A 27417-nucleotide genomic window follows, 5' to 3' on the forward strand; every position below is an offset into this window, starting at 1 on the left:
AAAGGTCTTAAGAGTCTATGGATTACCTTATCATTATCCAGACTCATGCAAATTTTCAAATATGAAACTGGGGCTATCCTTGAAAATCTTCAACCACATGGTCCCATTGCTAACTCTGACTGTAACAGAGTACTGCTAAATATCCATCACTTTCCTACCTTGAGGTTTTGACATTCGGTTTTGACTTCAAATCTTTAGCATCTTTTGGAAAGAGGATGATATCTATTACTGGACACAAGGGAATACCATCAATACAAAGTAATTCTATTACAATGTTGCTTTCTACTAACAAATTATCCATTCTGATTGAAAAGATGTCAATGGAATAAGTGATTGGATATAGCTGCCTCAGCCCATCTCTCTATTATTAATCCATAGTTATGTATCTTGTGGAAGTTCAAGAGAAAACATCACCTTTGTGTTTAAGTTTTTCTTCTAAATCTGTGAACCACAAAATATATTTTAACAGCTTTCACTGACAACACAGATTCTTTACCAGAATCAAACAACACTGACAGGACCAAGAAGCTTCTAAGTTCTTGAGTAAGTACTGATCCATACGGTGGCTGCTTGAAAGTGTTCAGATACTCTCTCGGTCACACAAGGCCTCCACAGCATTAGTAGGTCCCTGTGCCACACCACCGATAACAAAGAGCATACTATCAGTTTGGAGACCGGCACAAGAGCAGCGTGGATTATTCATTGCAGGTAGAATTTCCCATTTCTTCTTGTTTGGATTGAACCCTTCCACTGATCCAAGTGGTGAGGGTTGGTTCCCTGAAAGTCAAATAAAATGCAACAAAGTAAGGAGCCAGTACTTAACCATTTACAAATCACCTGAAGTGTAATTGGTTTGGCCCAAAATCAATTCTGAGTTTTTATTATATTATCATCAAGTTGCATTTCTTCTCCATTACATGTTAAGTTGCCTATTTCCATGTGAGGATTAAGCTACATTTTCACAGTCATTTTCACAGCTAAACATTTTGATATGTAGCTTTGTGTCCTGGGTAAAATTACTCTATTTAAAAATGTACTATCTCTCTAACCTACACATTCATGGTTCAATCTCACATAAAGAACATATTCTGCAAGTATAACAAGTAACAATTCCTTATGCTGTTATCAATCAGGAATTTCTATTCACTATGTAGTACCAGTCCTCGTGGGAAATAACAAGGTCAGAAATTGTAGCTGGAGTCTTTAGTTGAAAGATCGTCAAGTTTGATTTTGATCATTGAGATAATAAGAGAGATCAAAATGTTGAATCCTAATGGAAGATATCTCATTATGAAGAGAGACTTGAGAGTATTGAACTTTTCTACATGTAAAGAAAGCACCTGAGACAATCTTATATAGGTAGACAAGATAGCTAAAGGTATGGAAGGTGTAAATCCAAAATTGTAAAAACATGGCACAATACACGGGTTCAAAATATTAAAATGTACATTTAAGACTGACATCAGAAGGCTCTTCATTAAAGGAATACCAAATAGAAGAATGAAGACAAAATCAGTGGAGTTATTTAAGAAATGCTTAAATGCTTTTATGAAGCAGATAAAGGAAGCAAAATTGATGCCATTACCTATGACAAGTTTGGTAACAGGCAGCATTTAATCAGGTGGGAAATTAAAGATTTTGACTCTACTATCATTATGTCTGTGGTCAAAAGGCCTTTTCTGCACCCACTAATTAAGGCCCTTAAGTAGGCAATTAATTAATTGACCCCACTTTTGCCTGAATTAATCCCATAGTGGGAGGCATGCCATGTAAGAAGGACAACAAGCAAACTCTGGGAAGGGGTGGGGAGGGAGGCCTAGTTAAGGAACTCAGTGCCTGATTGAAGAATCTGACATTACAAAAGCCACCTGCCATTTTTTCTGCTCATTCCTCTGACTGCTCCTACCCTGGAAAGCCCCTCATACCATCACTCACGATACACCCAACTCAATGCAAGACCTCAGATGGTTATTGTGCCAACAGCAATCACTGTCTCCCAGTGGTGCTGATCAGTATTAAAAGAAACTGTCATCTCTAATTGGCCAATCGTTTTTGATGAGCAGGACTTCCACCCCTAGAGTTCTTGTTCGAAGAGAGAAACAGGCATGGGGAGCGAGTGACATCAGCTGATAGTCAGACCCCTATTGCCTTCTCAAAATTACACCCAGGATCCTCTGGGTGGATTAACCAAGCAGGGCTCAATAATTCTCCTTACTTGCAGTTATATTTGAAGAGTGAGAGCATTCCTCCATGTTAAAAGCATTAGTGTCTATTTTTCTGTGAACAGAAAAGGGCATTGGAGGGAGGGAATTTTTCCAATTGTAGCTCAGTTGGTATAGAAGAGAACTATAGCTTTTGGGCAAGTGCAATCCAGCTATTTATATGGATCAATATAAGCATCTTTCCTTAGTCAAAATATTGTATGATTATAAAATAAAATAGCTTCTAAGCTTACATAAAATAATTTCTAACGTATAATATTTATTGAAAATTTCCAGTGTTCTGATGGAACTAAAGCAGCAGGACGATTGATTACTAATTGGAAGAGAAGTTGCTGGAGTGGTTAGATTAGATTCAGTATGTAAACAGGCCCTTTGGCTCAACAAGTCCACACCGACCCTCCGAAGGGTAACCCACCCAGACCCGTTCCCTTTCCCTGCATACCCCTGACTAATGCACCTAACAGTATGGGGAATTTAGCATAGCCAATTCACCTGATCTGCACATCTTTGGGTTGTAGGAGGTAACCAGAGTACCCAGAAGAAACCCACGCAGACAGGGGGAGAATGTGCAAACTCCACACAGGAATTGAACCTGGGTTTCTTACTACTGAGCCACCATGCTGCCCCTTGAAGGTAAGTGAGTAGTCTTTTATTCCTATCCTTTGGGCAAGGATTTATCTAGAAATGATGTTCTGCACAGTTTATTTTGCAAGTAAAAGGACTCCAACATGAAAAAAAACGGCATTTTTTTTCTGGTCGTGCACCAAACATTAGTCTGGAAAAATGACAGTTAAATTTAATTTTTTTCCACAGGCTATTTAGAAGTGCTGTGTAGGATGTAGAGATTTAGTCTTTCAAACTAGTTCTTAGATCTGTGTGGAATTAATTACTCTAAATTTGACAAGTTTTATGTCCATACAATTGGCTTCAACATTCCTGAACAAAGGGAGAAAAAGATCACTAATGATTCCTGATTCTGATGACTATCTAAATATAAAGTCTATGAATTATAAAGATCGTATACGGATAACAAGTGAGGTCTTAGCAGCCAATTGGCAAGCCAACACACACACTCTCAAAAATATGGAATGCTCATTTGGGTTTGATACTGGTGCCTCTCATTTCTTCCATCTGCCTACATGTGATATTTTACACCAAAGGGGATTTTACCCATGTACTTTTGGTTCTCTACTAGGCTGGAAAATTGTGGAGAATGTGCTTGTACCAGTTCCCCAAAGTGTAGCTCACCGTCTCTTTGTCCACCCCCCCTCCCCGTTATGATAATTCACTTGAAAGCAGCGAAATTAGTTGAGACTCACCAGCAACAAATTTTCAACAATTTTCCAATGTACCATTGCCACAGTGACTACAATGGGAGACTTAGGAGCCCACAGCAAACGTCTGTGGCCCTAAGATTCTTGTTATAAAGTCTGAGATTCTCCACAGTAGAGATTTGAAGTTTTCATCCAATTTCTGGGACACTGCTGTTGTCTGAAGAATAATACAGGTGTTGAATGAGAGGCACCTTTGCCTCCAATTGTTTCACTCCACCATTTCACATTCCATGCAGACCAGTAGCACTGTCACCACGTACTTGGTGAAGACTGCCAGCTCACCTCAGTCTCATGGACTGACTCTCTTTGTTCCTCTACAACCAGCTGAAAGCCCTTAATTCAATGGCATCATCGGATGCATCCAGTTGTTTTGTAACTCCTGTAAAATCATCCTTGGAGGCACTGCTTCTGTGAATAGGGTTGAGGCCCCACAATGGTTTTGATCACCGAAAACTTGAAATCTGAAAGATTCTGCCTGAAGAGTCAGAACTGAGACAAATCAGGACAGTAGGCTTTCTTCTCTAAAGGATAATGAAGCTCTGGGAGTTTTACAATGGTCTAACTACTTTGCTTAATGGTGATTTTTACTGTTGCTAATTTTTATTTCCAGCTACTTATAAACCGAATTCATAGTAAAATTACTGTAATTAATTTCAATTTGCATTCCCTGGATTATCAGTTCAACTGTTTGGATTATTAGTCCATTACTGTATACTATTGCTGTTTTCAGAGGAGCAGAAAACTGGGAACTTAGAGAGGTCAAATTTGCAACCAATCCAGGAATAAATGAGTGTCCCAAAAGTTAAATGCATACCATTAACCAACAATTTCACATACACTCCAGTCAGTGTTAGCTCCAAATTTGTGAACTAATCTTATGTATGTATGTATGTATCCATTAATATAAAGCTAAAATCAGTAATTGATATATAGTTGGTTAATATGAAAATAGAAAACTGAATGATTTAACTTTAAAATCATAGGCTTGCATTTAGAGGAACTATAAAAGCATTTAAAAACAGATGTCCAGAAAGGAAACAATCAAGCATTGCTCTGGAACTATGCCTTTCTACACTGTTTTCCAGATTTTGTCCTTGTCAGAGATGTTTAAGCCTAGCACATTGAAGTTGGAACATCACAGCCTTTATTGTTTAGCTCTGCATTAGGAAGTTTTATTTTATAAAGGAAAGCTCTCTTCCTGTCCTGGGCCAGTAATTGCAGTTATTTCTTCCAAAATAAGCGTAGCCTTAAAATGTTCAAGTTTAAGAAACATACCAGCAGGTTTGCCTGTTCCAAACAGAAGGCAAATCCTCAATTTGACAATGGATAAGTTACAACTTATTTCAAGGATGTTTCCATGCTTATAAAAATTAAGTTGACAACAATACACAGTCATTTGTTTTGAAATATGATATTCTTGAAATATACTTTTCAGTTAGACCAAAAGTGAGCTTCTTTAAGCCACACAACGAAGTAGCTGGTAAGCAAAATCAAAACATATTTGACATTTATGCCAATGTTTTTTGAAATTCCAAGGCTTTCTTAGCCGGACTTACACGCTTACTGGTAAGGTCCTAGAGAGTGTTGCTGAACAAAGGGAGCTTGGAGTGCAGGTTCACAGCTTCTTGAAAGTAGAGTCATAGTTAGATAGGATAGTGAAGAAGGCGTTGGTATGCTTTCCTTTATTAGTCAGAGTATTGAGTACATGGGTTGGGAAATCATGTTACGGCTGTACAGGGCATTGGTTAGGTCACTTTTGGAATACTGCATGCAATTCTGGTCTCTTTCCTTTTGGAAGGATGTTGTGAAACTTGTTAGGGTTCAGAAAAGATTTACAAGGATGTTGCCAGGATTGGAGGATTTGAGATCTCGGGAGACATTGACTAGGCTGAGGCTGTTTTCCCTGGAGTGTCGGAGACTGAGGGGTGACCTTATATACGTTTATAAAATCTTGAAGGGCATGGATAGGATAAATAGACAAAGTCTTTTCCCTGGAATGGGCGAGTCCAGAACTAGAGGGCATAGGTTTAGGGTGAAAGGGGAAAGATAAAGAAGAGACTTAAGGGGCAACTTTTTCATGCAGAGGGTGGTACATGTATGGAATGAGCTGGCAGAGGAAGTGGTGGAGGCTGGTCCAATTGCAACATTTAAAAGGCATCTGGATAGATATATGAATAGGAAGGGTTTGGGGGGATATGAGCTGAAAATGTGTTGCTGGAAAAGCACAGCAGGTCAGGCAGCATCCAAAGAGCAAGGGAATCAATGTTTCGGGCATGAGCCCTTCTTCAGGAATGAGGAAAGTGTGTCCAGCAGGCTAAGATAAAGGGTAGGGAGGAGGGACTTGGGGGAGGGGTGCTGGAAATGTGATAGGTGGAAGGAGGTCAAGGTGAGGGTGATAGACCAGAGTGGGGGTGGGGACGGAGAGGTCAGGAAGAAGATGGCAGGTTAGGAAGGCGGTGCTCAGTTCGAGGGATTTGACTGAGACAAGATGGGGGCAGGGGAAATGAGGAAACTGGAGAAATCTAGGTTCATCCCTTGTGGTTGGAGGGTTCCTAGGCGGAAGATGAGGTGCTCTTCCTCCAGCCGTCGCACTGCTATGGTCTGGTGATGGAGGAGTCCAAGGACCTGCACGTCCTTGGTGGAGTGGGAGGGGAGTTGAAGTGTTGAGCCACGGGGTGGTTGGGTTGGTTGGTCCGGGTGTCCCAGAGGTGTTCCCTGAAATGTTCCGCAAGTAGGCGGCCTGTTTCCCAATATAAAGGAGGCCACGTCGGGTACAGCGGATGCAGTAAATGATGTGTATGGAGGTGAAGGTGAATTTGTGGCAGATATGGAAGGATCCCTTGGGGACCCGGAGGGAAGTAAGGGGGGTGGTGTGGCCACAAGTTTTGCATTTCTTGCAGTTGCAGGGGAAGGTGCCGGGAGTGGAGGTTGGGCTGGTGGGGGGTGTGGACCTGACGAGGGAGTCACGGAGGGAGTGGTCTTTGCGGAACGCTGATAGGGGAGGGGAGGGAAATATATCTCTGGTGATGGGGTCCGTTTGGAGGTGGCGGAAATGACGATGGATGATATGATGTATATGGAGGTTGGTGGGGTGGTAGGTGAGGACCAGTGGGGTTCTGTCCTGGTGGCGATTGGAGGGGTGGGTCTCAAGGGCGGAGGAGCGGGAAGTGGAGGAGATGCAGTAGAGGGCATTGTCGATCACGTCTGGGGGGAAATTGCGGTCTTTGAGCAGATGCGGCGGAGAATTGGGAGTATGGGATGGCGTTTTTACAGGGGGCAGGTTGGGAGGAGGTGTAGTCTAGATAGCTGTGGGAGTCGGTCGGTTTATAGTAAATGTCCGTGTCGATTCAGTCGTCCAAGATAGAGATGGAAAGGTCTAGGAAGGGGAGGGAGGAGTCTGAGACGGTCCGGGTAAATTTGAGGTCGGGATGGAAGGTGTTGGTAAAGTGGATGAACTGTTCAACCTCCCCGTGGGAGCACGAGGCAGCGCTGATACAGTCATCGATGTAGCGGAGGAAAAGTTGGGGTTGGTGCCAGTGTAGCTGCGGAAGATGGACTGTTCCACATATCCTAAGAAGAGGGAGGCATAGCTGGGAGCCATGTGGGTGCCCATGGCTACTCCTTTGGTTTGGAGGAAGTGGGAGGATTGGAAAGAGAAGCTGTTCAGGGTGAGGACCAGTGTCGAAGGAGGGTGTCAGTGGAAGGGTACTGGTTGGTACGGCGGGAAAGGAAGAAGCGGAGGGCTTTGTGATGGGGGATGGAGGTGTACAGAGATTGTACGTCCATGGTGAAGATAAGGCGTTGGGGACCGGGGAAGCGAAAATCATGGAGGAGGTGGAGGGCGTGGGTGGTGTCCCGAACATAGGTGGGGAGTTCTGGATGAAGGGGGACAGGACCGTGTCGAGGTATGCAGAAATGAGTTCTGTGGGGCAGGTGCAGGCTGAGACAATGGGTCGGCCGGGGCAGTCAGGTTTGTGGATTTTGGGCAGGAGGTAGAAACGGGCGATGCGGGGTTGTGGGACAATGAGGTTGGAGGTGGTGGATGGGAGATCCTCTGAGATGATGAGGTTATGGATAGTCTGGGAGATGATGGTTTGGTGGTAGGAGGTGGGGTCATGGTCAAGGAGGCAGTAGGAGGAGGTGTCAGCGAGCTGGCGTTTAGCCTCAGCGGTGTAAAGGTTGGTGCGCCAAACTACTACTGCGCCTCCCTTGTCTGCAGGTTTGATAGTGAGGTTGGGGTTGGAACGGGGGGGTGGAGGGTTGCACGTTCCGAGGGTGAGAGGTTGGATTGGGTGCGAGGGGTGGAAAGGTTGATGCGGTTAATGTCGCAGCGGCAGTTGGCTATGAAGAGATCGGGGTGCTGGCAGCTGGGACTAGATTAGGTTCGGATAGCTGGTCAGCATGGACGAGTTGGACCAAAGGGTCTGTTTCCGTGCTGCACAACTCTATGCCTCTAAATAGAAACACCAGAAGCAGTTTGGAAGGAGCTCTACAGCTCTGGATTATTGATTCTTCACACATCTCCTCATTGTATTATATTCACATTCATGTAAAAAGAGATGAGAGTCATGCTCTGTGATGTTGGATGAGATGTACAAGAAATGACAATCAGAGAGATAGGACAATGTTTTCTTAAGGAACATAGCAAAAAATAAGTTCTCTTGGGCATAAAGTGAAATTGAGTTATGAGTTAGCAACTGGAAATTCTGAGGGTAATATTTTCCTTACAAAATGTGATCATTTTATCTGGGATTGACAAGGAACACAACAATGTTTCTGTCAGGTGAGCTAACTTCATCACGACAAAAATTACATTTATTTCATTACCTCTATTTTCACCCTCATAAATGTAAAGGCAGTGTGAAATCAGTTTATTTTTTCCCATTCTCTAATTTGTGACGAAGCTAATGACATGGTCACTGATACTTTCCATCATTTTCCACACATGACAGCAGCCTATTAGACGCAACTGCAAGCATATTTCAAGCCTAATTTTTTTTTTGTTTTACCTTCACTGACTAGGTGCTGAACTTTGAGATATTAAAGCAGAAAAGTACTGAAGATACAAATCAACAGCATCATTATCCATAAACAGAAAAGATAGGGTGGAATCCCCTTGCCCTGAACATGGTGGACATTGGCAAATCAGTTGGGAAAACAGGATGAGACTGGTAGAAATGTGATCTTGACACTGAAATCAAAGAGTCCAATTTATGATCCAAGACCCAAATTTTACCAAAAACCAACTGTGCCAGATTTGGTGAGTTTCATACAGGGTTTCTTGCTGTGAACCCCAGTGAGATTTCTCCTGCTATTTTCCAAAATGTACCTCATTACTTTTGCACAACACACCTGTGACAGCCCACTCATTATATCATTCCTCTCACCAGAGGCAGAAATACCTGCCATTGCTGGGATCTCCCTGGATTTATGCCATTGGCATTCTATCTGAAACATAGCTGTGAATTAGGATTGTCAGTCTGGAGCTGTACTATGTGATCTCTACATCTGATGAATTGCCCAAGTGATGGAAGATGTGGCCAGCTGGCAATCTGTCTTGCTGACAGGGATATCCTAGTGGATGGGGTGTTGCAAAAAAGAACCATCCTCTTCTCTCAAGACCAGCAGATGAGACCATATCACAAGACCCTGTCAGCCTGGTCTGAAGTGCTACTTGGGTGGGTGTCATTTCCATAGCCCACAGGAACATCCGACAATACTGCAAGAAGGTCAATGATGTAATTGTACAGAAGCAGGAGACCAATTGAGCTGATGCTCTGGCCATGATGAAGAAGGAACAATAAGGGACTTATAAAAAAGATGTTTCTGAAGAGCTAGTTCAGTACTCTGCCTCTGTATATATTCCTGAATCCCTCAGAGGAAAGAGAAAGTTCCAAATATTGATACTGAGATGGGGAAGGAGAGGCAGTGCAGAGAGTTGGCAGATTGTTAGCCAGAGTCTCAGGCTGGTGTGTTTTTGTTTGGTAGCAAAGACAAGCCATGAATGGCAGAAGGCTTATTTTTGGTGGTGGGGTATGAGTGATGATGGAAGTGGTTGCTGGGGGGTGGCATGCCTTCTAACCCTCAAACCCTTAAAATGAATGTAACCTTCTTGAACCATCTTCTTCTATCTCTCTTTAGCTGCCACATTTCCTGATCTTGGGAGATCTAGGAATTCAAGCTCCCAACTATGACTTGGGAACCTGATTTTAATACTATAGAGAGGTCCATCCAGACAACCCATCACTGTAAAAGTGAGAGTATTGAGCTTCACAAAGTCTATTTGGCTCATGACATGCTTCAGATCATAGTTGTCCTATTTAATTGTCATTCTGAGGCTCCATTGTTTCCAAATAATTACTGAAACAAACACATTCAGCAAGATATAAAATTACCAATGGAAATGATTTCACCATCAATTTGGTGATGGTTCGATTTGGTGTCAACCATAGTCACACAAACGCTTGCAAATATGTTCCATGAAAAGTGACAGTTTTGATAGCACAGAACAGAATCAGAACATTCCAAAAAACCATCAGACGAGTTAACAGCGAGTCCTTGCTTAATAGAAATTTATAAGACATGAAAATATCATATGAGGACAGATAGAATGGAAAAGAAGATCCCATTCTTTCAGTCTGAAGTATTTTCCTGGTTGCACAGATGCCCATTAGAAGACTATAAAAAAAATTATAGACATTGAATTGATGTGTATTGGGTATATCAATGCATTTGGGCCACACTAATGAATTGATGTTTAATGCACATGATATGTGCATTTCCTCACTTAATCAATCTTATACTTAGGAACAGATCATCAGAAAAAGGAGCAACAATAAGCCATTTGGACCATCAAGGCGAAAGTGAGGACTGCAGATGCTGGAGATCAGAGTCAAGAGTGTGGTGTTGGAAAAGCACAGCAGTCAGGCAGCATCCGAGGAGCAGGAAAATTGACATTTCAGGCAAAAGCCCTTCATCAGGAATGAGGCTGGGTGCCTCAGGAGTGGAGAGATAAATGGAAGGGGGCTGTGGCTAGGGGGAAGGTAGCTGAGAGTGCAATAGATGGATGGAGGTGGAGTGAAGGTGATAGGTTAGAGGGGAAGGTGAAGCGGACAGGTGGGACAGGTCATGAAGGCGATGCTGAGCTGGAAGGTTGGAACTGGGATAAGGTGGGGACAGAGGAAATGAGGAAACTGGTGAAATCCACATTGATGCCATGGGGTTGGAGGAAGATGAGGTGTTCTTCCTCCAGTCAGGTATTAAGGGAGTGGAGATAGAGGACGCCTGGATCCTGCATGTCGTCAATGGAGTGGGAGGGGGGAGCTGAAGTGTTTGACCACGGGGCGGTGGTGTTGGTTGATGCAGGTGTCCCAGAGGTGTTCTCTGAAGCAATCTGTGAATAGGCGTCCGATCTCCCCAGTATAGAGGAGACTGCATTGGGAGCAACGGATACAATAAATGACATGGGTGGAAGTGCAGGTGAAACGTTGATGGATACGGAAGGCCCCTTTGGGGCCTTGGACAGAGGTGAGGGGGAAGGTGTGGGCGCAGGTTTTGCAATTCCTGCGGTGGCAGGGGAAGGTGCCAGGAGAGGATGGTGGGTTGTTGGGAGGGGCGTGGACCTGATGAAGTAGTCATGGAGGGAATGGTCTTTATGGAAAGCGGACAGGGGTGGGGTTGGAAATATATCTCTGGTATTGGGCCCATTTGTAGGTGGCGAAAATGGCAGAGGATGATACGATGTATACGGAAGTTGGTGAGGTGGAAGGTGAGGACCAGGGGTTCTGTCCTTGTGGTTGAAGAGGTGGGGTTTGAGGGCGGAGGTGCAGGAAGTGGATGAGATGCGCTGGAGGGCATCATCAACCATGTGAGAGGGGAAATTGCAGTCTTTTAAGAAGGAGGCCATATGGTGCGTTCTGTAGTGGAACTGATCCTCCTGGGAGCAGATGTGTCGGAAGCAGAGGAATTGGGAATATGGGATGGCATTTTTGCAGGAGGTAGGATGGGAGTCGGTGGTTTGTAGAATGTTGGTCTTGAGTCGGTCACCATTGATGGAGATGGAGAGGTCCAGGAAGGGGAGGGAGGTGTCAGAGATGGTCCAGGTGAATTTAAAGTCAGGGTGGAATGTGTTGGTGAAGTTGATGAACTGTTCAACCTCCTTGCGGGAGCATGAGGTGGCGCCTATGCATTCATCAATGTAGCGGAGGAAAAGGTAGGGAGTGGTGCCCATGTAACTGTGGAAGATAAGTTGTTCCACGTAGCCGACAAAGAGACAGGCATAGCTAGGGCCCATGCGGGTGCCCGTGGCTACCGCTTTTGTCTGGAGGAAGAGGACCATCAAGCCTAATCTACCTTTCAGTTAGGTCACGCTGATCTGATCATGATCTCATTTTCACTTAGAATAAGAATATCCTTTTATGGTCACTTTCCTACCTGCAACCAAAACTCTAGGCTCGCTTGTAATCAAAAATCTGTCTAACTAAACCTTGAATATATTCAGACCTCAATGTTCTCCTTGGAAGAAAATTCCAAAAACTAAAAAAGCCTTTGGAGAAGGAACTCCTCCTCATCTCCAACTTAAATGAGGGACCTCTTATTTTTAAACCATGCCCCTTAGTTCTACACTTTCCCACCATGAGAGGAAACATCCACTCTACATCGATCCCCTTTAGCTTCTTACATACCTCAATTAGATATCCTCTCATTCTTCTAAACTCTCAGCAATACTGGCCAGAACTGCTCAATATCTTCTGATAGTACAAACCCCTCACATCTGGAATTAATCTGGTGAACCTCCTCTGAAATGACTCCAATGCAACAATATTCCCCCCTCAAGTAAGGGGATCGGGGCTTGGTGCATGTATGGAATGAGCTGCCGGAGGAAGTGGTGGAAGTGGTTACAATTACAACATTCAAAGGATGGGTATATGAATAGGACGGGTTTGGAGTGATATAGGCCAAATGCTGGCAAATGGGGCTAGGTCAGATTGGGATGTCTGGTTGGCATGGACATGTTGGTAGAGTTTGTTTCTGTGCTGTATGACTATGATTCTATTTGTAATTTTTAAAATTTCTTTATTGCCATTCACTTTCCTCCTACATTAGTATCATTGGCAAATTTAGACATAGTACATTCCATCCCTGTGTCTAAGTCATTGATAACAATTTCCCAATGACAGACGTTAAACTTACTGTTCAATACAAATTCTATCTCTTCTTGATATAGTGGGTAACAAAAGTTTAATAATTGTGATATTCTGGTGTGATAGATTTGAGTACATCAGCAAAATCAGGCAAGCTTGAACTTGCGACAATAAATTGATTTTTCTGAACACAGGGCTTGTTATCTTGTCAATTAACTGAAAACACAATAAAAAATATCTGCAATAAATGTCAAAGATAAACAGCAGTTGGCTCAGAGTTCTTGGAGTTCAATGGAGCTAAACTGGATGGCATTTTTATGTCAAAAATATACTTTATTCATAAAAAAATTCTTCATATACAGACATTCTTTATATACATTCTTTATATAAATTCTTTATATACAGAGCAGTTAAATTCTGTACAATCTTTTTATTTGAAGAACAAACAAACTCAAGGCATTTCTTATTTATACAAGACTATAAATTGAATGGCTTACAAAAGCATTGCAAAAGCTGAAATTAAAAATGTACCATTTTTATTTCCTCTGATCAAATGGATTTTCCCCAAAGTTTAATTACCCCTGATGATGGTAGCCAATAGCTGAAAATGTGTTGCTGGAAAAGCGCAGCAGGTCAGGCAGCATCCAAAGAGCAGGAGAATCATCGTTTTGGGCATGAGTCCTTCTTCAGGAATGAGGAAAGTGTGTCTAGCAGGCTAAGATAAAAGGTAGGGAGGAGGGACTTGGGGGAGGGGTTGTTGGAAATGCAATAGGTGGAAGGAGGTCAAGGTGAGGGTGATAAGCCAGAGTGGGGGTGGGGGCGGAGAGGTCAGGAAGAAGATGGCAGGTTAGGAAGGCGGTGCTGAGTTCGAGGGATTTGACTGAGACAAGATGGAGGGAGAGGAAATGAAGAAACTGGAGAAATCTGAGTTCATCCCTTGTGGTTGGAGGGTTCCTAGGCGGAAGATGAGGCGCTCTTCCTCCAGCCGTCGCACCGCTATGGTCTGGTGATGGAGGAGTCCAAGGACCTGCATGTCCTTAGTGGAGTGGGAGGGGGAGTTGAAGTGTTGAGTCATGGGGTGGTTGGTTGGGTTGGTTGGTGCGGGCGTCCCAGCGGTGCTCTCTGAAACGTTCCACAAGTAGGCGGCCTGTCTCTCCAATATAGAGGAGGCCACATCAAGTGCAGCGGATGCAGTAAATGATGTGTGTGGAGGTGCAGGTGAATTTGAGGCGGATATGGAAGGATCCCTTGGGGGGTCCTCCTCATGGGAGCCCGAGGCTGCGCTGATACAGTCATCGATGTAGCGGAGGAAATGGTGGGGGGTGGTGCCAGTGTAGCTGCGGAAGATGGACTGTTCCACATATCCTACGAAGAGGCAGGCATAGCTGGGGCCCATGCAGGTGCCCATGGCTACTCCTTTGGTTTGGAGGAAGTGGGAGTATTGGAAAGAGAAGTTATTCAGGGTGAGGATCAGTTCAGTCAGTCGAAGGAGGGTGTCAGTGGAAGGGTACTGGTTGGTGCGGCAGGAAAGGAAGAAGCGGAGGGCTTTGAGTCCTTCGTGATGGGAGTTGGAGGTGTACAGGGACTGGATGTCCATGTTGAAGATAAGGCTTTGGGGACCGGGGAAGTGAAAATCATGGGGGAGGTGGAGGTAGACTACACCTCCTCCCACCCTGCCCCCTGTAAAAACGCCATCCCATACTCCCAATTCCTTCCTCTCCGCCGCACCTGCTCTCAGGAGGACCAGTTCCAATATCGTACAACCCAGATGGTCTCCTTCTTCAAAGACCGCAATTTCCCCCCAGACGTGATCGACAATGCCCTCCACTGCATCTCCTCCACTTCCTGCTCCTCCGCCCTTGAGACCTGTCCCTCCAATCACCACCAGGACAGAACCCCACTGGTCCTCACCTACCACCCCACCAACCTCCATATACATCATATCATCCATCGTCATTTCTGCCACCTCCAAACAGACCCCACCACCAGAGATATATTTCCCTCCCCTCCCCGATCAGTGTTCCGAAAAGACCACTCCCTCTGTGACTCCCTCGTCAGGTCCACCCCCCACCAACCCAACCTCCACTCCCGGCACCTTCCCCTGCAACCGCAAGAAATGCAAAACTTGTGGCCACACCTCCTCCCTTACTTCCCTCCAAGGCCCCAAGGGATCCTTCCATATCCGCCTCAAATTAACCTGCACTTCCACACACATCATTTACTGCATCCGCTGCACCCAATGTGGCCTCCTTTATATTGGGGAGACAGGCCGCCTACTTGTGGAACGTTTCAGAAAGCACCTCTGGAACGCCCGGACCAACCAACCCAACCACCCCGTGGCTCAACACTTCAACTCCCCCTCCCACTCCACCAAGGACATGCAAGCCCTTGGACTCCTCCATCGCCAGACCATAGTGGCGCGACGGCTGGAGGAAGAGCGCCTCATCTTCTGCCTAGGAACCCTCCAACCACAAGGGATGAACTCCGATTTCTCCAGTTTCCTCATTTCCCCTCCTCCCACCTTGTCTCAGTCAAATCCCTCGAACTCAGCACCGCCCTCCTATCCTGCAATCTTCTTCCTGACCTCTCCGCCCCCACCCCCACTCCGGCCTATCACCCTCCCCTTGACCTCCTTCCACCTATTGCATTTCCAATGCCCCTCCCCCAAGTCCCTCCTCCCTACCTTTTATCTTAGCCTGCTGGACACACTTTCCTACTTCTTGAAGAAGGGCTCATGCCCAAAACGTTGATTCTCCTGCTCTTTGGATGCTGCCTGACCTGCTGCGCTTTTCCAGCAACACATTTTCAGCTCTGATCTCCAGCATCTGCAGTCCTCACTTTCTCCTGGATGGTAACCAATACCCAAGCAAATAAGATCCCACTGCACAACATCAACTACAAGATTTAACTTTAAATAATCACTGCCATGACTAGTCTGAGTTCAGACAAGCAAAATGTATTCTTGCGATTGTTGGAACTACATATGGATTATGTAAAAATGTGAAAGATAATAAATTGTTTGAATACTTTCTGGATTATTCAGGAATTTCACTTGGGGGAGGGGAATTCATAGTGTTTTCTTGGAAAATGCGGTAAGTTCTTTAATGTGGACTGTGATCCAACCGCTAACCACACAAAGTCAAGTGACTTTGGATAAACAGTCAAGCAAAGCCTTTTGGGTGACAAAATATTGAGTTTATTGTCGTTAATTGTTGGAAAACCTGGCTTTTGAAAAGATATGGGACCCTATGCTGGTGGCTGCCTGGAACCCTTTCTCTCTTAGTTTCTATTTCAGAAAGACTTTAGGGATTCAAAAAGAAGACGACCTCCAAAGCTTGCAGTAAAAGCTACAAGTCTCTGTCTCTCTGTCTTGGCTGAATGAATTGGGAGCCTGATTAAGTTTTCCCATCCCAGTATTTTCACTCATTTGTAACCCTGAGACTCAGAACTCACTCAATTTCCATCCAACCCAAAAGCTTGCTTGGAAGATATTCCATCCATTTGTCAACAATTCCATTTTGGAGTAAGTGAGGACTGCAGCTGCTGGAGATTAGAGTCAAGATTAGAGTGGTGCTGGAAAAGCACAGCAGGTCCTCCTCTCACTTATCTCTCCACCCTTCAGGCTCTCTGCCTGTATTCCTGAGGAAGGGCTTTTGTCCAAAACGTCGATTTTACTGCTCCTCGGATGCTGCCTGAATTGCTGTGCTCTTCCAGCACCACTAATCCAGAACCTTTTCCAGCACCACTCTAATCTTGAACAATTCCATTTTGTCAACCTGGTGTTCTTTCAGAATCTATCAATTTTTTTAGACCATTGACTAATAATGATCTTTTTATCCTTTTACAAACACTTGACTGAATCTTCCCAGCACCTGGATGATATGGCAAGTGAGTTATATGGCTGAAAATCTGAATGTAGCAGTTGAAAAATATGGCTGTATCAGAAAACGAGATCTCAAGGTCAAGGAAAAAAACCTGATTTTCCAGCCAAGCTTTGAATCAAGAATTACACTAGTAAGCAGTGAGAGGTCTATTTGCATGCCTTAATATCTCATTATTACCTAATCTCATCTCATTTATACACATTGATATTTTGCCAGTCAATGGAGAAAAATCCGATGTTGACAATTCTCATAATAGAAGTCTGATTGGGTATCTGATTGGGTAACTTTTTCGCCTTCTGCAGATAATCATCTTGGCCAGAATTCCTCAAAACCTCAGGGAATGCTCACTCCATCTACTGAGGTTGGCATTGCCAAAACACCAGCTTGACCATATAAATAAAAGCAAATTACTGTGGATGCTGGAATCTGAAACCAGCCTGACCATGTCATAGGGCACAACAGGGATTCACTTTTAATCCAGTTCAGCCCTTATATACTACAGTTTGGAGTCAACATGTTACATTGCAATGCTACTGCCAAATCACTTTGCATGGAAGGTCAGTCCCCATATCATGCATTAGAACATGGGCTGTTGAGTTGCTTTATTATTACATTTAAATATTCATTAAATATCTCACAAGCACGGAAAAGATGCCAATTGTATTTTTCACTTGTGTTGATCTTCGCAAAAGGGTAAATGTGGTGCTATATTCAGATTTGATTGGTTCCCTTAAGTGTTTGGAGCTGATCCTCAGATAAGCTGATTCCTTTTTACCCCCTTTAATTTTGTCTAAATGATTTAATCACTTAAAGTTCGAGGTAGTTAAGTGCTGGATCTGTTGTTTTACCCATGAATGGGAATCTGATGGCTATGCTTTCCCCAGCCCTCTCAATGTAAACAGTCTCACTCAAGGATGACTCTTACCTAGACCTCCAGCAACAATCACTCTTCCTCCAACGTGGCCCACAGAAAAGTCTGCACGTTTCTCTTTCATCCGACAGGAACGGGACTGCTTTGTCCAAATACCTAAAAACCAATGGAAAACTATTATTAAACTACAGGAAAGATCCAAACATTAACAACGTTGTTAGATGTATGTGAAATACTGCACTGTTATGAATCTCATTTATTGAATATAGTTCCACTTATTTGTTCTTGAATATGAGAGTCTGTAATTACCTCTAATCAGGTCAATGATTTATCGTAGTATTTCATTACCTTGTTAATATAATCTAAATGTATATATATCAGTCATTAAACCCCCCATTTCTTCCAACTTCATAGTTTAACATTCAGTGGAGAGGGATGGTGTAATGTCACTGGACCAATAATCTAGAAGCTCAGGACAATGCTCTGGGGAAATGGGTTCAAAGTTCCATGAATAGAGTCATAGGGTCGTAGAGATGTACAGCATGGTAACACATTCTTCAGTTCAACTTGTCCATGCTGACCAGATATTGTGAACCAGAATATATCTGGAATTGAAAATTAGTTTCAATAATGGTGACAATGAAACTATTATTCATTATCAGGAAGATTCCCTCTGGCTCTTTAGAGAAGGATATGCCACCCTTACTACATTTAACTCGAAGTAATATGGCTAACTCTTAACAGTCCTTTGAAATAGATGTAGCAAGCCACTCAGTTCAAGGCACTTAGGGATGGATCACAAGCACTAGCCACAGCTCATGTGAAGTAACAGTAAAACCACAAATTCGGCTTGAATGGGTTTGCAAATTCTGAGATTTTAAAAAAAATTATTCTAGCCCTCAATCTTAATACATGATAAGATAAATTAACTTCCACTGTCATGGTAAGCGAAGACATCAATTTCCCAAAGTTATTGCAATAATAAGCAATCCACTTCATTGGTCACATATTTTTTAGGGGGGGGTTGTAGTGTTTTAAACTGATTATGGATGCTCAGATTCTTTCAAGATTTTTGTGTAAATTATTTTTTAGTACATTGGTTGAAAATGGCTTTAGTGGGATAGGGGAGGGCTTTTTAACCGAGGATGGTTTATGTGTAGATGACAGGGAGGAGAGCACATCAATCACAACCACCTCACCCCCCTCCCTCCCTCCCCCTCCACCCCGACCCTTCCCACCACCAGTACCTCTCTCTTATTATCAGTTTGAGACCCAGATTGTTTAAATTCTGGGCCTGCATTTAAATTCCACTGGCTCAGAGCAACTGACTGACACTTGATGTTGGTGAGGGAAAATATACAATTTCCCTTTGCAGCTCACAGCAACAGCACAGATACAAGGCCCCTTGTATTCCTCAACAATGTGTTAATTCTGACTTTAGTTTATTGTACATGTGTTGGATCTGGAATAGGTGGCTTGAGCTCCTTGTAGCAGTTCCTTTGGGATTGATGTCTGTTTATAATGGTTGTGTATTAAATGCTGATGTTCTTCTGGTGGTTATTAAATATTCACCCAACTTTTGTCCTTAACATTATTCCAGCTATGAAGGATAATGGCCATACATTAATATATCCATTAAGATTGGGGTGGTGAGGGTGTCTTCACACTGCACACTTTGGCTGATAGCTGAACAGGCTAATCCTTGAGAGACAGGTATGGCACATGAAGATATCACGCATCATTAAGAGTTGGTTGCCAGATTGTAGAAGCCATTGGCTAATGTGGTATTCCACAGGAAGTGTCACCATTTTCCTCTGTCATTAGCTAGTGATTGCCAGGTGCAATGGTATTTGTTTGGGGAAATGTATGTCAAATTGATAGGCATCTCTGAGGTGAAGTATTGAGCATTCTACTGATTATCTGGCTCTCGCTACCTCACCATACAGAAAGTCCTTGAGTATGTGACTACCATTAACCCTACAGACATCACCCAACCAATGAAATGATGTCTGCTTGATGATCTGCTCGAACTTTGACAGAACTGCCAATTTAGAGATTTTGTCTTGCTGAGATATTCCCTTAATGCACTGCAGTCTGCGTTCTCAGCACTTTGCAGCATGTCTGTGAAACAGATTTACAGTGAAAGGAAAGAAGTTCAACAATTTCACATAATCATTAAAGGAATAAGACAGAAATACAGCTTGCATTTAAATCTACTTATTACCTACCACCTATATGGTATTTCCGCCTCTGTAACACTGCGCGATCCCAACCCTTCGTCAGTTCATCTGCTGCTGAAACCTTCTTGATAAATTTGTTACTTCTATACATGACAAAAACAATCTACATTTAAATGGCACATGATACGTAAAGCATCCAAGACATATATCAGGGTAAAAAAGCAAAAACTTGATCAATGATTAGTTTTAAGGAGCATCTTAAAAGAGGCGATTTAGAGAGACAGAGACAGAGAGAAAGAGAGAGGTAGACAGGCAGGAAAGTTTAATGTGGTAACTCCAGAGCTTAAGACCAAGGCAACTGAAAGCATGGCCACAAAATGCAGAGTGATAGCTCAAAGGTTTGCAAAGCTGGAAGAAATTACAGAAAATGGAAGGAAGAAGCCGTGAGGTGATTTGATGTTTTCAGAATTTGTTGCTGAAGAATAGCTTGTAGATGAGAAACAGAAGCCAAGAATCGATCACTGAGAGGCAACAGTGCAGAGAGTTCAGAGGTATGCGTACGAAGAATATTTGAGGATGTTTTGTCCTGATAGACTGAGCAGGTAAAGATTAAGAAGCAGAATAGATTGCCTCAATCTTAGTGACAATAAAGTAGTGAGTTGCTTATAATTATTCGTCAAAGTGAGAGTGGGAGAGGTAGGAGAGATAAGGGAGGGTGATTTAAGAAGATAATTTATGAGAAGAGAAACTAGAGATTAATCTTTGCATTTTTGGCAGATCTTAGAATGGTGAACAGTTTCAATAATGGAGAGCATAATTTGATAATACTTTAAAAGGTGCAATCATATTTAATGTTAGATGGTTAAACCGACTGAATGTCAAATATATTCAGAATTACATCACTTAACACAAGGTGCCGGAATTTATGGATGCACCAGGAGAAAAGACTAGATTTACAGAGATGAATGGTTTTATTGGAGATAGGGCATTGAAAATGGTCAAGACATTCTGACTTAGTTAATCAGTATCTACAAAAACTATAATAAATTGAAGGCCAAGCACCACATAATTGTAAATTTGAGAGGAAAGTCGTAAGAAACTTGAAAGAAAGTCTTTTCCTGAGTTGGGCACAGAAAGTCCAGAGTTCAGAGTTCGGAGAGGGAATATAAGTAGGAAGCAACATGAGGAGATATGCAGAGATTGCCTGATCATTGAGAATAACAGTAAGGGTAGTGGGGAAACACAAGATGTCAGGATAAGAAGAATGTTCTATTTCCACTAGCTGTTATGTCAGTAACTAGGGGTCACAATTTCAAGATCATCAGTAAGGGATCAAGGAGTGAAATGAGGAGAAACTTCTTTACTCAGCGAGTTGTTAGGATTTGGATTGTGTTGCCTGGGAGAATGGAGGAGACTGATTCCACAGGAGTTTCAAAAGTGAATTGGATACATATTTGAATATGATCAATTTAGAGGGCCATGGAGTTAGGGCTGGAGAATGCGATCAGCCAGGTAGCTCTTTCGGGAGCCTGTATAGACACGATGGGTCAAATGGCCTCCTTCTGTGCTGTAATATTCTATGATTCCATACCTTCTATTTTAACAATCCACCATTCGCAGTCATGTTTTTAGGTATCTATACCCCAAACACTGGAATGTCCACGAGCAATCTCTCACCTCTCTATCTCTCTCTTCTCATTTAAGATGTTCTTTCAAACCTTACCTCTTTACCCACCTGTCCTAATATCTCTACTTAGTTTGATATCACACTTTTGAAATGCTTTGAAATATTTTGCTGCTTTGTCTGTGACAAATAAATCTGATGTTGCTGCACATATCTACCCATTAAATGCAAATAGAGGTCACTTGTGGTGACAGTCCCAGTATCAGAAATGGCACCAAAATGGGTGGAAAGGAGCTTGTTGAAAATTCACAATATGTTACAGCATTGACAGCAAGGGAAGAGATGACCAATAAATTCCTCTTCTGACTGGGCCCTGCATGATTAATTCACCCAGGTTTAGTTCCAATGAACACAACAGTGATTCTTTACTGATTGTCCAGACATGTTCTTGGCCATGATGCACAAATAAAAGCCAGCACAAAACAACCATCTAACCATCAAGTAAACTATCGAGTTGTCTATACCATAATCAACTGAATATTTTCATAACCTTCCCTGTGCCTTTGCTTGGTCTGGTGTTCCCACAAAGTTCTTTCTTAGTAGCTGCAGCATGGTTGGTGGATTAATGGCTGACTTTCATTGTAGGAGAGTACAGACAGACTTGGAGGATAGCAAGGTTTACATTTTTGTCAATTTTAGCAATACATATATTACAAAAATAAACAGGCTCCAGGGTTAATATTGTCAATACAATCAAGAGCACTACAATCAACTCACATAAAACAAAAATGATGTAAACATTATTAGAGACCCTTCAGGTTACTGATGCATTGCAAGGATCACCCAGTGTGAAACACAGACTTCTGCTATCACAGCTGTGGGAGGCCATACACTTCACTGGCAACCTATGTGTCTGCAATGTACTTCAGGTAATCACTAATCTGAAATGCTTAGGGATGCGAAAGACACCATTTCAAATTCAAATAAATTCATACTACTCCAGATTCTGGATATCTGAAATAATTACAGACAATGTGAGAGCAACTCAGCACATTGGCAGTGGAGAGAGAAACAGAGTTAACGTTTTGAGTGCAGTATTGCCCTGAAGAAGAGACACACCAAACTCGATTTGTTAACCCTGTTTCCCAGTTCCAATTCAAGTCAATTCTTTCTATTCATCTCTAAAATTTAGGTAGGGCTGACTCTTCTCTTCCACATATTAAATAAATAATTATATTTCTGTATTACTCAGCAGGAGGCACTACACAACAAGAAGACTGCAAATTTCAATTCAAATGGAACCTTCATCTCATTAATACTGGCACTAAAACCTGCACTGCAGCAAATCTGGAGTCCTACTATCATACACACTGCAGTAAGTTTTGAACTTTCCATTTAATTTATTGATGGTATGAACACTACAGGAATATCAGTGAGTAGGATATTCTAATCTCTTCAGATCTTGAAAAGTTAACACTCGAAGGAAGGCAGATGAGGTTGCCTTTTTACTCCAACAGGTTTTGCTAATTGTGTCCATCATTCATTTGTCAAAGTTGCCATGGAAATTGAATCATGAAGTTTCTTAAGAGCCTAAAAGATTGACAGCATTTCCCACAACAGGAATCCATGCAGCAACACATTAACCTGCTTCTATCAGCAGCTTTTCAGAATAAAATCAATCGCACAGCAACTGACGCAGCCTTGTCCAAAGAAAAGATGCATATTTAAGATACCAGTTCCATTAGTCTCTGTTCCCTGCCTTAATGGCTATTGGAAGTTATGCTGATTGAAGGTGAGATATTTTCCTGAACGTTTGATAGCTTGAAACATTCTCACAGTGCAGTTCTTATTTGTTGGAGCATAGAGCTCTTAAAGGAACAGAAATAAATAAGGGGAGATGAAGTAAAATGAATGAATTAGATTTGCTCAAGCACAGTGAGTCAGAGAACTAAGGGATAAGAAAAGGTCGCAAAGTTCAAAAATTGGTATAATTTCACTGACCCAGCACTGCCAGTAGGCTCAGTAGGTTGAATCCGAGGAGCAGGAGAATCAACACTTTGGGCAAAAGCCCTTCATCAGGAATGAAGGGCACATTCCTGATGAAAGGCTTTTTGCCCGAAACGTTGATTATCCTGCTCCTCGGATGCTGCCTGACCTGCTGTGCTTTTCCAGCACCACAGTCTTAACTCTAATCTCCTGTATCTGCAGTCCTCACTTTCGCTCAGTAGGTTGAAGATGGTTTAGAAATAGGACTACACCCCAGTAGCGCCAAGTCTGGTTTTAACCATATCAAGGGAGGTGCCAGTAATCTTAGAGATTATATAATGTCCATGTCAAAAATCTATGACTACATGTAGGAAGATGTCCAGGTTATGTAGGTATTGGACTCTGTATTACAAACCCAGCCAGTTGCTCTGGATACTTGGTTTCTGGGTTTATTACATTTCACTCTTCTCTACCTCAGTTCAACATGCAAGTTAGCTGGGGTTAAAAGAAAACAACTTTTATTTGTCACCAGAAGTTCTTCATTGAGTCAGGAACACTACATATTTCCTTCTTCACTAAACATTTTCACAAAGGACTTATTGCAACTAAGAACAAGCAATTTTTGTGGGTGATATATTATCTTATTGGGTCATTATTGCTTTTTGCCACTGTGTTTACAAAGCAAGTTCATTCAAAAATAGCAGCCCAGGCTGTTCGTTAAACACTAGCCTGAGAAAAGACAATGTAGAGATTATTTTCATGCTGGGGACATTATGTGTTTGAATAATTGTGGGTCTAGTGCCCATTATTTTCAAATATGCAAGGCTGGTATTTCCTATCAGCAACACTAATTCAGAAAATTAGCCCTGACAAGTTTGCCACAGCAATTAGGAAAACATGGATATGTACAAGTTATAAATTGTAATGCTATTTACGTGTTTAAAATGTTTAATACTTCAAAGTGCTGTTATTAATGGTCACAACTGGACTGTTCCCACATGTTTTAGCTGGGAGCATATCTTCGATGAAGGATTGCCTCTCAGCACACGGTAAATGTTTGGTAGAAATTAATTTATACTCAAAATGAGACTATGATGTGGAATTAAAATGTACAAGCTGAGTGGATGACACCTGAACAAAACCAGGATGAATATCCTTGCAGGGATATTTGCACTTGTGACGAATTTAAACTAGATTGACAAGGGATGGGAACCCAAGAACAGATTCAGAAAGGACCAATTCAGAGCACAGAATAAGAGACAAAAAGTTAATGAATGATTCTGAAAGTCAGGAGAAAGACAAGTAAAAATGTGTGTCGCACTAGAATTTGGCACAGCAAAAAGATACATCTATAAATACAAGGTGTATAGCAATTAAACTGATGAGCTGCGGGCACAGATAGGCACATGGCAGCATTATGTCATTGCTAAAATGGAAACTTGCTTAAGGAAAGGCAAGAATGGCAACTCAACAACCCTGGTTCTCATGCAGGATAGAGAAGGAATAAGGAAGGATGGGTATGGGCAATTACAGCTGACAGAAGGAATGACACACTAATAAATCATCAAATAAAGACATGGGTTGAGCTCAGAAGCAACGTAGGGGCAGACATGTTACTAGGTGTATAGACAGACCTCAAATAGTGGGAGGAAGATGGAAGAGTGAATGCATAAACAAATTTCTGATTGTAAATACAATAGTGCAGTAATAGACCTGCTCTATTAACAGCAGGCATATGATCAGTGTGAAAGGCACGGAGGGCACGAGACTCTTGAACAGCTTTCAAGAGAACATTTTTTTAGCTATGATGTAATAAGCCCAATGAGAGGGGTACAATTCTAGATTGTCAGGGAATGGAGCTGGGCAAGTGGAGGGAGCATGTGGTGGGTAACCGTTTTGGAGACAGTGACCATAATATATATTGTGAAAGAGGACAAAGACAGAACAAGAGTAAAATTCTAAATTGATAGAGCTAAGAGGTGATCTGGTAAAGGTAGACTGGTTCAGCTATTTGTAAAAAAAAACAAGACTGAACAGTGGAATGCATTCAAAAACAAAATTCTCCAGGCACATTCTAGACATGTCCTCACAAAGAAAAAAAGCTAGCAAATCTGGAACCCTCTCATCTTACGCATATAACGTAAGATAAAGCAAAGAAAGAAAGAAAGCATATGACAGTCGCAATCAATCTTAAGAGTGAAAGATGTGCGATGCATTATAGAAAAAACAGAAGTAAAAAAGAAAATTAAGTTTGACAAAGAGAAGCTATAAAGACAATATTGGCTGGTAAAATCAAGAAAAGCCCAAAGACACTTTTCAGTACATTCAAAGCAAAAAAGGAGGGCCTGTAGGAGATTACAAGATAATTCATATGCAGATGTTAAAGATGTGGGCAGAGTTTTTAATAAGTACTTCATCTTTGTCGCAACAACAGAACAGGTTGATGCAGACCTTTAGTTAAAGAGAAGGGGTGTGAAATATTATCTACTAAAAGCACAATATGAGAGGAAGGACTAGAGGGACTCACATACTTGAATGTGGATAAGTAGCCAGGTCCAGACAGGTTATATCTCAAGTCATTGAAGGAAACCAGGGATGAAAGAACAGATGTTCTGAGGATTATTTTTTAATCCTCACTAAGAAAAAACAGTCAAGGTATCAGTGTTTGTGAACATTGTACCATTTTATAAAAATGGCTGAGAGGAATAGACTACATAATTATAGGCTGCTTAATCCAATTTTGGTGGTACAAAAAATCGTTAGAATCAATTCTGAGACATAATGAGCTGTCACTTGGAAATGCATGATTAATAGGGATAGTCAGTATGGTTTTGTTAAGGAAAAGCTGTGTCTTACTAACTTAATTGAACTTTTTTTGAGGAACTGACAAGGAGGATTGATGAGAGTAGTGGCATGGATGTTGTCTATATGGATTTTAGTAGGGCATTTGACAAAGTCCCACATTTGGTCAGAAAAGTAAAAGTCCATCAGATACAGGAGAATGTAATGAGTTGGATCCAAAATTGGCACAGTAACAGAAAGAAAGGGCATGCCCAATGAATCTTTTTGGAAATGGAATGCAGCTCCTAGTGATGTTCCATAGGGCTCAGTGTTAGGTCTTTTGCTTTGTTTTATATATTAATGATTTGGACATAACGTAGGGGGTTCATTTGGGAAATTTGTAGATGATACAAAAATTGGCTGTGCAGTTGATAGTGACTAGGATAACTGTCATCTCCAGATTGATATCCATGGTTTGGTTGAGGGGGCAGAGAAGTTACAGATAATGCATCTGAGAAGGGTGAGAAAAATATGAAATACACAATAAGTAGAAAGATGTTGAGAGGGATTGAAGAAGTGCGATACCCTGAAGTGAATGTTCAAGAATTCTTGAAGTTGGCAGCTCAGGTACACAAATGATGAACAAAGAATATGGAATGCTTTTATTGAAGGAGGAATAGTATACAAAAACAAGATGTAATGCTGGAACTATATAACTCTGGTTAAGCTTCATCTGGAATTTTGTGTATTGCTCTGGCCATTGTATTACAGGAAGGACCTAATTGTTCTAGACGGAATACAGAGAGGTTGGCAAGAATATTGCTAGTTTTTGAAAACTGCAACTAAAGATCATTCTGCTATAACATGTGTTTCGTCAGCGTGAATTGGCTACAATGCGTTTGACAAATTGTGGATGTTGTTTGGATAATGAAAACTTTCTACTGAACATATATAGTGATTTTCTATTACTTATCTTGCATGGTGCGATTTTCTATGTGCAAGGTTGCAGAGGAACACAACTGTCATGTGATAGCAGAACAACCTGTAAAAAGAAAAATTGGGCAGACGAGGGCTAATTCCCTTAGAACAGAGGAGACTGTGGGTGCCATTTAATTGAGATATACAAAATTATAAGTGGTGAAGATAAAACAGACAGCAAAGTCCTGTTTTCCATAATAGAGAGGTCGAATACCAGGGGGCATAGATTTAAGATGACTGGTGGAAGGATTAGAGGGATTAGAGCATCTGCAGTCCTCACTTTCTCCCGGAAGGATTAGAGGGGACATAAGAAACATCTTTTTATTCAGTGGGTTGTGAATATTTGGAATTCACGTCCTTACTAAAAAGGTAATAACTCCTTCAGTCAGTTTACTTTTAAGTTCACACATTCTT

At 42.0% G+C, this 27417-nt stretch overlaps 1 protein-coding gene across 2 annotated transcripts in view; it reads right to left on the bottom strand.

The window, feature by feature from the left end:
* Positions 1–458: 458 nt before the first annotated feature.
* Positions 459–27417, bottom strand: part of LOC132822094 (kelch domain-containing protein 8B-like) — a 110795-nt gene continuing 83836 nt past the window's right edge. The window contains exons 5-6 of one of the 2 annotated variants that reach the window (XM_060835120.1): positions 17509–17610; positions 459–777 (exon numbers count right to left, since the gene is read on the bottom strand). In XM_060835120.1, the coding sequence (XP_060691103.1) occupies positions 581–777; positions 17509–17610 (299 nt within the window). In that variant the 3' untranslated portion in view covers positions 459–580. Of the gene's footprint in view, positions 778–16745; positions 16967–17508; positions 17611–27417 lie in introns of those variants that run through there. The other variant, XM_060835121.1, reaches the window with a different exon arrangement.

This window comes from Hemiscyllium ocellatum, chromosome 14, assembly GCF_020745735.1.
Source record: "Hemiscyllium ocellatum isolate sHemOce1 chromosome 14, sHemOce1.pat.X.cur, whole genome shotgun sequence".
Lineage (NCBI taxonomy): Eukaryota > Metazoa > Chordata > Chondrichthyes > Orectolobiformes > Hemiscylliidae > Hemiscyllium > Hemiscyllium ocellatum.